We start from the raw sequence: 13275 nt of genomic DNA on the forward strand, positions 1-13275 counted from the left end.
CAAAAAAATAAATATATAATCCAATTGCACAGATATGATACATGCCCAATGTGCCACTTCATATCTTGGTCTTCTGGGACACGGCTACCAAGCAACTCCCCCAACACTACCACGAGGTATCCAGGGTGGCAGATAAACTTTGTGCCTAGCTTCATTTATCCCTTTATGATAATAGATGGGTCTTGACTGACCTTTGCAGCAGCTGTCCCAATCTGAGAGACTGGGGATTTGGAAGCGTCTTGAGCCCCTGTTCAATGTTGTAACTGTCACTGGACAGCACACGATATAAAGATCCATTATTCGGAAAGGAAAAGCACTGTCTCAACGCTTATGGAACATTCTGCAACATTCTAGAAGTCTTGAACCCGTTCTCTGGAACCTCCTGTCTGCATTTCCACACTGGTTCTGGAGTGATCCATTTGCACGCTGCTTGTTTGAAACACCACTGTAACTAATACATATGTGTCATTCACACATATAAAGCTTGGTGCAGGGAGCATCTGTTTTAAGCAGACGATTGTGCCAGTGTTTGGAGACTAGGGCAGTAAATGCAGCATTAACCTGCATCCTGTTTTTTTTTTTTTTTCTCCCATTTGAATGTAAGGTGTTTTCAAGCCAAAATCAGCGTTACTTCCCCCCCCCCCCCCCCCCCCCCCCCCCTCTGGAGTTACTTTGTAGACCTTGGTGCTTGTGTTAATGCCGGTTCTAGCTCCTGTAACCAATGGTGTCCCATAATGTAGATGAACCATGGAACCTGCGTATGGCCTTGGCGTAGCATGACCTAATTTACAAGCAATATTGTTATTGTTTATTTTTTACAGAACATACTGTAAACGACAACCATCACCATGGAAAATATCATAAGTGTGATTCACCAGCTTTTATTGTCACAGCTTTCTTTAACAAAAGTAAAGAAAGCATGTTCTCTTTTTTCCTTGAATTTTGTTTAAAAAAAAAATCACGTTAACTGCAATAATATGACTCTTGTATGTATTATTTTTTTGTTGTATTTGTACTAGAAATAAAGCATAAGTGAGCATAATTAGATAATTGTAGAAATATTGGACAGCAAACATCGAAAGTCATTTTATGCCACAGAGTGTAAAGCATTTTGAATATTTCATACGCCTGGAATACATAAACAACCATGTATATTCTCAATATATACAGCGTGACATGCAGGAATACTGTCTGACTTCCTCCCAACTCCAGGGGTATGTTATCTTCAGCTCTGGAAGACGCATTGAAATAGTGTTTACAAAGCTTTAAACATCTTCAAAATGTATATTGATTGTGCAATATTTAAAGTGTCTATTAAAGGTTTCAAACTTTCAACCGAGGATTGTGTTTTGACCACCCACTTTATATTGGCGTGTTAACAACATTAATGAGCTGGCTATGAACGGGAGCACTGCCTTCATCCGCGAGATACAGAGCCAGCTGCCAGTGTGAGCACCAAGCAACATGCTCCTCTGGGTTACAGGAACCAGCTATTTACTCATCTCATTTCCTGGACTGCTAACCAAAGCTGTGAGACTCAGGCAGCACAAGGGCCCTTTTCAATAACAGTGATTGTTCTCAATTGAGACTTGACCCTGTTTAGAACAGTGATTTGTTTGAATCATTGATCATAAATCAGTCCCAGATGGGTAACATTGTATTAAAAATCAGTAATAACTCTTTGAAGTAGACATACAGAAACAGCTGTAAAGGCTGTACACGCTCATCAAAGAATCGTGATACTGAAGTTTCTATTGCTGCTATCAGTATGCATTTTTCTTAATATAGTAATCAAGGGCTTGTTGAGAAGTTTGGAAATGATGATGGTCGTAAACCACTCCTACACTGTGATCGAATCCACAGATAAAGAAATAATAGGGAAAGAACCCCAACGTAGAAGCACACTGAAACAGTAACTCACCATACTTCACTGCCAGGAATCAGACATGGAGGTAAATACTATCTATGCAAAGCTGACTGTACAGTGAGCCGAGGTGTGTGTGTGTGTAAAGCTGGAAAACATACTTTCGAAGATGGAAAGGAGTAATGACCCACTGGGTTGGAGCTGCCGACGTCCCAACCATGTCTGGAATGTATAAAAAATTACCACTAGGGGTCTTCACTGACAATTTAGAAGTTTCTCAGAGATGTTCTGTTGTGAATCATTGCGCTGTTACTGGTGCATGACTATAGGAGCACAACCCAGTTTGGTAGTGGACTCAACAATAAATTCCACCTTGCCCAAAGGTAAAATACGCTGGTGAGTTTTAAACATGCCTAATATCCATGAGAGCCGAAACGGAAATGACTAGTAAGACAGCACACCATGGGACAATAAACACACACACACACATAATAATAATATATGATACACAATTGTTTTGTGTCGCATCCTTGAACTGTCCAAAGTCATGGCATGGAAGGCCCAAACCAATTCACAATTTGTAGGTTTATTTTTATATGTTGTGTTAATGCATAATGTAATACCAGCTGTATAAATGTCAAACTGTTATATACAATAATAGAGACGTTGACACTTTCTGAATAGGGCCCATTATACAGTAGTTAAAACTGCATTTCCCAAATAAGATATACAAAGAAGTGAGCATAAAACGACACACTCTGGGCTACTTATCTGTGCTACGTGCCTCAAATCAATACAGGCTCGCATGTTTGTGTAAAATTGTTGTAAGTGCTCAGAAAACTTGTTTCAGTTGATTTAAAGAAGTGCTGTGTCCCTAGAGGGTACTAGGACTGGGCAGGGTGGGTCTCATCACTCTGAAAACTCTGCAGGCCGCTTTATTGTCCAGTTTTCCTGTAAAGAACTTCCCTAGCAACCTTCCCTAGCAACCTGCGGTGACTTTCGAAATGCCACACGTTAACAACAGAGCGGTGTTCACCAACATAACGTGAATAACTTATATAAAATAATAGTAGTTTTCGTAAAGTGTAGTGTGTATTCTGTGTGATTACCTCGAGCTAGTGAAAACCATTTGCTTTTTTTTGTTGTTGACATTTTGTGTTTACAAAAAACTTGACAAAGTGCGGAGGGTTGCTGGGCGACTAACCTAGTAAACAACTTCTAATGTACACAGCAGCAGTTTCTACCCGAGCAGAAGGGGAATACAGAATGGCAAATGAAGTGTTTCTGTAAACAACATTATTGTTAAAATAATAATAATAATAGTAATAATAATAATAATAATAATCGAAATAACACAGCATGGATACTCGGGTACCGGTAAGTTACATTAGTTTCGAGTTCAACCTTTGATATAACTTGTCTGTAACACTACCGTTAACCAGGCTAAAACAGGAAAGTGTTTATGTTACTGTAACATATTCACCTAAATGCTGGTAATGTACATTTGACATCATTGTGGCGTTTTGATTAAAAAATAAATCAAGGAACAGTAGAACAAAATTCATAAAGATTTGGCTTAGTTATCCCAAGTGTAGACTACAATCCAACAATCTATACGAGAGTACTATATTATAAACGTATTACCAAAGTTATTATTATCATTTAGTAAAATAAAGTTTTACAACGACTCAGTTCAACACAGATTTTGATTTTGTATAAGGAATATATAATATATATATATATATATATATATATATATATATATATATATTTATATATATATAGTTGTTATTATTATTATTATAAAAGACAATTTAAAGAAAAATTGTTTGTTTGTTGTTGTTCTTTTGCATTTTTGCAGTGGTGTATTAGTAACTGCTATTTGTATTTATATTATACAATGGGTTTGCACGTGGGAGGTAGCAAAGTGATCATTTGACATGTTTTAATCAAGATGTATTTTTCTCCATGTAGTACTTGCCAACAGTTTTGCACAGCAAAGGGAAGATACCCAAGAACCCTGCATTGCTTCTACCACAGCTCCCACAGGTAATAGGTTATGATCAATCATCTGTCTTTAGGAAACAGGACGTTTTTATTTATTTATTTATTTATTTGTGTGTGCTGTTTTCAAGACCAGCACACTTAAATAAACAGTTATGTTTGCTGTATTGGTTTATAGAAGAAAAAAGAAACAATGTTACAGCTGATGTCTTTTATTGGACCAAATATTCAAGTTTTCAAGACCACTTCATCAGTTGAAAGTGGGTTTAGAATTAACAAAATGGAACACAGTTCAAACACATACAGTACAACACTGATGCAAAATATCTGATTTCTGTTCTGTCCTTTAGCAACTGTAAGAGGATATGCTGGATCTGAATGCATTATTCACTGTTCTCTCTATTCAAACACAGCTCTCTCTGTTGTAATATTTTAGGTCTGCACAAAGCCAAAGTGGCAGGAGACTGGACCTTCCTTTCTCCTGAAAGCTGAACAAACAGAAGATGGACACAATGCATTTGGTGCCAAAACAACACTGTCATCTAGTAAGTGTAGCTGCGCAAAGTGTGTGTCTCAAAGGAGTCACAATACAAAATAAGACTCCACTGCGATCAAAGTGAGCCTGTCAGCCTGGGTTTCAGATGGAATTATAATTGATGCTGTACTTACACTTGCATTGTCGAGCACACCAAACCTCAGTCATCATTTTTACTACCATGGCTGTAAGCCCAGTCTATAAAGCAACAAAGCATGACAATTTAGAATTGAGTATAGCTGCAGTATTTAAAAACAAAAAAACAAACAAAAAAATAAACGACAAGTACAGTTAAAGCATGCTGGTTCTTCCTCTTCCTACAGGAGACTCTTTTGCTCTCAGACACAAGCGCAAGGGGACCTTGGAGCTGGGACCCTCTATGGAAAGCCAAAAAGAAGTCAACGGCGCGGCAGCCGAGTGTTTGACCTTGAAGCAGCGCAGCAACTACTCCCAACCAAAGAAGGACCGCGAGCAGTTCCGCAGCGCCCTTGTCAATATCATCATGTAAGGGTTTTGTTTATATTCTAGGTTCATGCTTGCCGTGTGGCAGGACAGACACTGTGACTTTGCGTGTTGTGTCATCTCTTGCTGGTTGTGTCACATGACCGTACCTGGACATCGTAACACTGAAGTATGAACCAGCCTTCACCCTGAAATAACAACACTAGCCACGTGTTGTGCTCTATTTTCCAACAAGTGTTGAGAGAGCAAAGGTTTAGTTAAAGTTTTTTTGTTGCATTATGTAGGATTTCAATCTAAGGAAAGCAGTTCTCTGTTTAGTTTAGGTTTAAACATTACCCAAGCAATTACCACCACTCACCACAGACTGTAAAAATAGCAATGCTGGAGAAATATAAAAAAGACGGCTGCCTAGCAATAAAAGCATTGATCAAATACATTAAATAAAATGCATTCCGCTGCTTTATAGGCAGCAAGACTCTGCTACCGGCCAGCCCTGTCCTTTGGATGAGGTCCTGCCGCCAACATCTGGATCTCCAAATGCCACAGAAAGGGATATTTTGGTAAGAGGAGAAAGTGAAATATTATACTGCATGTTTATGAGCAAAATTTGACTGAACATTGATAATGGCTTGCTGATCATCATCTCAAACCACTTGGGCAACACTGCCTTCTGGTGTTTCAACTACTAGACCAGTGGTTCTCAACCCTGGTCCTGTAGCTCTCAATTACTTAATTGAACTAATCATTTGCCTAATCATAGCCTTTTCATTATTTTAAACAGTTGGAAATTTCAAGTTAACAATACTTGTATAAAAAACTTGAATTCTCCAATGTTTTATAAGCTAAACAATTTAAAAAGTCAAATTAAGCTAATGATTAGTTCAATTAAGTAATTGAGAGCTCAGTTGGAACAAAAACCAGCAGGGCAGGGGGGGCTCAGGGCCAGGGTTGAGAACCACTGTACTAGACAACACTGCCACTTGGTCCCTCAGTTTTAACCACTTGGCCTCACACAGTTCCTTAGCTCTTACAGTACCACTTTACCACACTGCTTCCATTTGAACCTTAAGAAAACAATATCCTGCTCTTGGCAAGTAAGTGTTTCACACTTGAATGCCTCACTCACAAAGCTGCAGAACAGGAGGTTTCTCATTGTTTCCCTTCACAATATCTTTGGCTTGTCAGAGGTACTACTATTACATCCACAATGGCATTGACACGGAGCATGTGGCTGCAATGGAGGACTCCTGGCTGGAAAATGTGCTGGCTCTGGTCCCAAGCCACCTGAAAAAGCTCACTGACACCATTGAGACACTCTCAGATGAAATGAGAGAAGATTACCTACTCAGTGTAAAGAAAGCTATTGGTAAGTAAGCCTTCTGATCCTCCTTTCAGTTCTCAGTCAATCTTGCATGGCCGCACATTGGTTACTGTTTAGATCACATAGCATACAACAAATGGTGCAGCATGAACCCAATGTTGACAAGTCCTGCTTTCTGGCAACACACTAGTATACAGTATATGCCTCCAAAGCTACTTGGAGTCAGGAACCAACTTATGCGGTATGTTACAATAAAATCAAATAAATACATCAATAAAAATTAATTTTGTCTGAAAGCAGTACTTGGCAATAAAACATGTTGGCTGAACTGGCTGGTATAGTGAAATGCGGGTTCTGATTGCTATTTGTTGAGTGCAATTTAATTTCAGGCATATGCTTCGTCTGTGTTATCTCCCAAAATATTCCATCCAAAAAGCTGCCACTGCTCAATAGGAGTAGATAACGAATCAAGATACACATACTGTGGTTTAGTAAAGGAGAGATTAATCAGTTTATATTATGTGCTTTGTGGCGTTGCAGTGGATTTTGTTCTGAAGGATCCCAGAGAAAAGGAAGAGGACAAGGTGAAAAATATTCCTCCTCATAGAGCTGAGTAAGTGGAGAAAATGTCTGCAATCACCTGCTTCTGTTAAAAGATTATAAAAAGAATATTGGGGTTAATTTTCAAAGCTTTTTACTCCAAAATGTAAAAAATAAATAAAAAGAAAAAGGAAAAAAAAGGAAGTCTACTAAAACAGTCTTAAATTCTGGACCAAATCTGCTGTTTTATTTATTTATTTATTTTTACCATTTCATAGGTGTTTTTCTCCATATGAAAGAAATAGAGTAACTAGTTTGAAGTGAAGCTTTTGTTATTTTAATTGAAAAAAAAAACAAAAAAACATTTAAGAGTACCAGTACTTGAGATACTATTTTCCTTTAATTTTATTAAATACATTAATTTAATTTATAATGTTTTCTTGAATATTATTAATACATATTGTTGATGATCAGATGTAAAAGATATCACCCAAAAGTAAATAAAAATAAATAATCCTTGTCTTGTCATTTTTAGGTTGGAAATTGTGCCACAGCCTTGGAAAAAGTCATTTTTGACGGCTCGCAAAATCATGAAAGCCAAACTAAATGCCATAAACCCCACAATGCTGGCCGTGCTGGACCTGTGGCATGTCTCTTTCAAGTCAGTACATTCGTACAGTGCAGGACATTTTTGTTGCCCTAAGTTGTAATGCTTCGTTGCATCAGCAGATGGTGCCAACAGACTGTTCTCTAATAATCAGCAATGCCAGCAGTACATGTAATGCAACTGTATTAAGCTCTAATGGTACCATAGACACTGCTGAGAAGCACTGTAGGTTTGTACACACAACACACAAATAATAAAGTGTCATATCTTCTTTTTCTAGGTAACTGGTGACAATACAGTAAAAAAAATAAAAAATAAAAATGTAATATTTTAATTTACAATATGCCTCTATGTCATGATTCGATAACACCGTGTAACAATTTTTTTTTTTTTTTGTTCCTGGGCAGTAAGTGTTATTTCCTAATTGCTTATGCCTCAAAAGTATAGACAATTGCTATTATTCCCCACAAACTTTGCTTTTGTGACCAGGACAGTGATATTTCAAAATATCACTATTTCCAATGGGAAAACGGGCAAATGTTTGTCTTTTCATTCACATAAAGTCAGAAAAAAACAACATATGAATCCAAATTAACATGTATTTATACTAAAGTAATACAAAAATGACTACAAAAGATTTAGAAGTGAGTAGTTTTTAACGATTATAGCGTAAATTTACAGTATAATCGTAAATCTCGAAAAACTGCTCACTTCTAAATCTTTTGTAGTCATTTTTGTATTACTTTAGTATAAATACATGTTACTTTGGATTCATATGTTGTTTTTTTCTGACTTTATGTGAACGAAAGGACACAAAAGCGCCCGTTTTCTAATTGGAAATAGTCACAAAAGCAAAGTTTGTGGGGAATAATAGCCATTTTCTATACTTTTGAGGCATAAGCAATTAGGAAATAACACTTACTACCCAGGAACAAAAATTGTGTTACATAGTGTAATTTATTTCATGGTTATGCCATGTCGACAGGAAATTGTCAGGTACTACTATATAAGGGCCCTTCACTTGTTCACTGTTTTCGATATTAACATAATTACAATATACTCCAATGTGTTACCCTGAGTTTTCTTCTTCCTTGTAAATCCCCCCTGTCTTTGCTCCTGTAGAAACCTGCGAATGATTGACGTGGAGGAGTTCCACAATCGGCAGGAGTCGATGGAGCTGTCTCTCTTTCAGAACCTGGTCATGAGACACATTGAATCTGCCAAAGAGAAACTCCTCAAAAAGTATGGGGGAGACTTTCAAGCCTTGTGTGTGTGGGATTGGGTTGTGTACAGGTTGCCTGGTTTCAGCATTCCCAGATTACAGTTTTGCAAGACAAAATACTGTGCATTGTTATGTTAATTAGTGTCTGTCGAGGCATATTTGTGAATATGAAAAAAACAATAACCATAACCTTAAATCTCTGCAAACTGTACATTTCAGCTAATAGTTAGGTAACCACCAAGAAACAGTCCATCCCTTAACACATGCTACCTGTTCACTAAAATAGCAAACTATCATGACTGTGGAATAAACTTTTGTGCTGTGCTTTTGTTCAGGTGGTTTCCAGAAGTTCAGAATATTTATTACCAAGGGAACAAACGCAAGCTTGTCCCCAGTAACAGCAATAGTGCCAAACTGCAGTCCTTCTTTAACAGTGCTGCGACCCTGATGACTGGGCAGCTGCAGAGTCTAGCGCTAGACTCCATTCAGGACTTCACCAATCTCATCTCTCAGCCCACGGTATGCACAACACAGGAATTAGTGTGGGCTTGTAAAATCATTTCTGTTGGTGATGATCATAATGCAGCCAATGCAGCTTTTATGCATTGAACCCTTGTTAATGACTTGTCACTTACTTTTAGGGTACTACTACTTATTATAGAGGTGCTCTATCCTAATGCACTATGTTACTATGTGTTTCTATACATTGTTTTATGACTGCGTTTATTAGCTGGCTTCTTACAATGACGAAGATGTAACTTTAGTATTTTTACAAATATATAGACCATAGTAGAAATTATAATGCTATTAACAAAATTATAGACCAAATGTTGACCAGACCTTTTAAGGAATGAATGGTATGTAATTACATTGTACTGTTCACAGGATTCAGTCCGTGCCTTTGAGCACCCTGGTTTCATCATGAGGCTCATCCTGGACAAAACTAGCATCAAATTCGAGCCAGAGTTCAAAGACTTTGAGATTGTCCTCCTCAATGTGTACGACGTCATAATTAAATCTGTCAGCCTGGTTCCAAGAGTGGAGACTAAACTGTACTCTGAATGGGTAAGAAATATGTACCAGATGTAAATTCGTTAAAGCATTTACTCCTTTGATTTTGCTGAATGCATCCATTGAAGTCACAAAATTTGAATCTCACACACAATCACACAACTCTGATCCTGCGGATGTTGTTTGAACCCTTTATAGGTAATCGACTTGTTTAGACTAACATTACCAGTTGAATTGCTTGCTAACTGTTTTAGATTGCCCCAGACGCAACTGTGATCAGACTCTATATTAAGTGCCTCAATAAAGTAGCTGAATTCAAAGGTTTTTAAAAGTAAATTTCTTGTTGCTGATGTCTAACCACAATTGGTTGTGACTGTATCTCTGCCTGTACATGTGTATGTGTTTTCTCAGCCCGGTTCAAAGTCAAGGAGTATGCTAAAGCCGATAGTGCTGCCGGAGATCTTAGAGGAGCAGTACAAGGTGGTGAGGCAGGTGGTGCAGAGGGAGAGTGTGGGTCCTCAGGCACACCTGCATCTCTATGACAAGTACATCATGCTGGTCAACAGGCAGGCTGAGCTGGAAGTGGAGCAGTTCCTGCATGAGAAGCACTCTTTCAAGGAGACCGTGAGGGAGGTCGCCAAGTACCAGAGCCTGGCCAATGAAATCCAGTACAACTCCATCAAGGTACACAGCCAGGTCCTGAGCAGTGCACTGCTCTCAATGTGTATTATGGCACATTCATTTGTAGTGAACATCTTTTTTTTCTGCTTGATAATGATACCAAGATACCATAATGATACTATATGTAGCACAGTTTCTGAGACAAACATCACTTGTTCTGCTATTTTACTTTGATCATCCCGTTTGAAAAAAACAAACAAAAAAGAGCAACATCAATTTACAGCATTAGTTTGTACTGTACTGATAGGAATAGCGTGCACTTGGTGATGCATTTGAAATCATGCCAATAATGGCAGCTTTGTCCTTTTTGTTGCACCCAAAAATTATTCTTACCCTTGCGGTTCCACGGTTATTTGCATTTCTCTGTCTGTGATTTTTAACCAGATTCAGTTTTTGTGCAGATGACACGCATGGGGATGTTCGAGCTGCACTGTGATGAGTTGATCAGGTCGCTGGTCAAGCGGGCTGAAGGACTGTGCGACAAAATCATAGCCAAGCTGTTAAAGGACCACCAGGACACAAACAGACAGTGAGTGCTTTGGATTTAAGAGTAGGAAGTGCAGTACTTAAATTTGACTAGCTAGAAATGTAATTCCGAACGAGGTTATAGCAGACGTAGCTATCCAATTAACACAGTGAAACACTGGCTAGTAAAGACTTTAAGAATTAGAAGCCTTACCATATAGGCAACCAAACACATAAACTTGAGACCGATATTATAAATACAGGTGTATCAAAATAAGTCAGTTAGTTCCAGTCTCCATCTATTTCTATCCTGTGCCATTATTCTTGCTTGTACGAGTGATGCCATGTGTGCAGTTATTTGGTGATAGCTTGCTGCCTAGCCTCACATCGCCAGCCTGTGTAACACAATATGTTCCCGTGAAACATGTTACTGTCCTGGTGACTTTTTGGATTGTTTTTACAGGCTATGTGAGGACTTTGAGGCGATAGCAGAGAAGGCATTGAGCACCCCTCCGAACACAGAGAAACTGATGGAGCTCAAGGTATTTGAAATCTCTGCACATTGAAGTAAAATGAAATACAAGTGAAGACTAAAAAGATCTTCAAAAGAAGAAAAGGGGGGCCAGTGATAATGGATTTTAAAAACCTTGTTTACAGCTCCTTTAAAATTCCATTTAAATTTGAGATCCAATATCACCATGTAAATGTATAATATATTAAATACCCCATGTGAGCTAATCCAAGGATGACAGATCGCCAGAGTTACATTTCTCAAATCTAGCTGGCCGCTTCCCACGAGCGACTCCGGATGGTCACAAGACTGAACAATGAACCAGTCTTTACTCTGAATTTGTGTTATCCCTTTTCTCCCCAGGCGTATGTGAAGAAGGTGGAAACTCAAGACATGCTGGAGATAGAGCAGAAGCTAGTGGAGGCCAAAGACCGTCTTTCCTTTCTTGTTGACTGTGCCAATTTCTCCCCTGTGGATATGCGGCTCAACAGCAGTACCTTCCAGTGGTTTATGCGGCTTCCTGAAGTCTTTGAGGAGCACCGGCAGATTGTCAAGGAGAAGACGGATCAATACCAGGATGGGCTGAAGGTCAGGATCGCTGTAGGGGCTGAAGAAAGGGGAGAGGGGGAACTATTGATAAGTGCTGAATTTCTGGAAAATATACTTTTCAGTCTTATGGTTTTGTATATCATGTTTAGTTGACTTTACGACGAGGCTTCTAATTCTTAAAAGTCTTTACTAGTCTGTGTGATGTCTATATTAACCCTGCTGGAGTTTTCTCCCGGGGCGATTTACTGACCCACTTATGGACAACAGTAACAATATGTTTGTTTATGTGTAGCTGCGCTGTGACCGGTTTGAGGAGGAACTGGAGAGTTACAGCAAGCAGGTAGAAGAGTTTGTCACCTTTGGAGACATGTCTGAGCTCAACAGATATCTCAGAAAAGCTCAGGCTCTGAATTCAAAGCTGGACCTTGCTATGGAAAAGGTAAAGAATAAAAAACATTTCAAGATATAGAATCACTCTGTGAAGCAAACCTTTTGTAAAACTGTTTTCATATTAAGCTAAGCTAAATGAAATATTCTTTAAACACCTCCACAATCTGGTTCACTAGGTTTTTACCATTGTATTGCATTTGTTTTATTTTATGTTTTTCAGATTGATCAATTTAATTTGGAAGAAGAGGCTTTTGGCTGGCCTGTGTCGCAGTACCCTCAACGGAAGAAGATCCAGGAGAAGCTGATGCCCTACCTGCGCCTCTACGAGATGACGACCGAGTTCCACACCAAGCACAAGGAATGGATGGAGGGGCCACTGGCCATGGTCAATCCTGACAAGGTGGAGCTGGACGTGGGCAATTATTGGCGAGGCCTCTACAAGCTGGAAAAGGGCTTCCAGGACTCCCCCAATGCCTTGCACATTGCCACCAAGGTCAAGGAAAAGGTGGAGGAGTTCAAGGAGCACATCCCCCTGGTCCAGGTGCTCTGTAACCCAGGGATGCGTGACCGCCACTGGGAAGCTATGTCAGAGATTGTGGGCTTTGAGCTGAAACCCACGAATGAGACCACAGTGTCCAAGTCCCTCACCATGCACCTGGAGCCCTTCCTTGACCGCTTTGAGGGCATCAGCGAGGCAGCCAGCAAGGAGTACTCTCTGGAGAAGGCTATGGAGAAGATGGTGAAGGAGTGGGATGAGATCGAGTTCAGCCTACTCCCCTACCGGGAGACTGGCACCTACATCCTGTCCTGCATCGACGAAGTCCAGATGCTACTGGACGATCACATCGTTAAGACCCAGACAATGCGTGGATCCCCCTTCATCAAGCCCTTTGAGAGAGAGATCCAGTGAGACCCAAAAACTTTCTTTGACTTGTTTGTTTGTTTATCCATAATATGTATGGGCCAAGTTTACTATATAATTTGCCAATTTGGATTACTTTATACAAAAATTCTGCAGCTACTACAGAATCTTTTTTGTAGTTGTTGTTGTTGCTAGACAAGTTGTTTTAAATATCATAAATTCAGGAACAGCAGTTAGAGCAAGGTGTTTTG

General features: G+C 39.2%; 1 protein-coding gene across 2 annotated transcripts in view; it reads left to right on the forward strand.

Moving 5' to 3' along the window:
* Positions 1-2870: 2870 nt before the first annotated feature.
* The window catches only part of dnah7 (dynein, axonemal, heavy chain 7), a 64244-nt gene continuing 53839 nt past the window's right edge, over positions 2871-13275 (forward strand). For both annotated transcript variants that reach the window (XM_041263948.1, XM_041263949.1), the window contains exons 1-17: positions 2871-3241; positions 3839-3913; positions 4305-4413; positions 4727-4907; positions 5332-5425; positions 6051-6231; positions 6727-6799; positions 7262-7387; positions 8456-8575; positions 8891-9074; positions 9441-9620; positions 9978-10250; positions 10649-10776; positions 11176-11254; positions 11587-11811; positions 12065-12211; positions 12383-13068. In XM_041263948.1, the coding sequence (XP_041119882.1) occupies positions 3224-3241; positions 3839-3913; positions 4305-4413; positions 4727-4907; positions 5332-5425; positions 6051-6231; positions 6727-6799; positions 7262-7387; positions 8456-8575; positions 8891-9074; positions 9441-9620; positions 9978-10250; positions 10649-10776; positions 11176-11254; positions 11587-11811; positions 12065-12211; positions 12383-13068 (2879 nt within the window). In that variant the 5' untranslated portion in view covers positions 2871-3223. The remainder of the gene's footprint in view (positions 3242-3838; positions 3914-4304; positions 4414-4726; positions 4908-5331; positions 5426-6050; positions 6232-6726; positions 6800-7261; positions 7388-8455; positions 8576-8890; positions 9075-9440; positions 9621-9977; positions 10251-10648; positions 10777-11175; positions 11255-11586; positions 11812-12064; positions 12212-12382; positions 13069-13275) is intronic.

The sequence above is a fragment of the Polyodon spathula genome, chromosome 11, assembly GCF_017654505.1.
Source record: "Polyodon spathula isolate WHYD16114869_AA chromosome 11, ASM1765450v1, whole genome shotgun sequence".
Classification (NCBI taxonomy): domain Eukaryota; kingdom Metazoa; phylum Chordata; class Actinopteri; order Acipenseriformes; family Polyodontidae; genus Polyodon; species Polyodon spathula.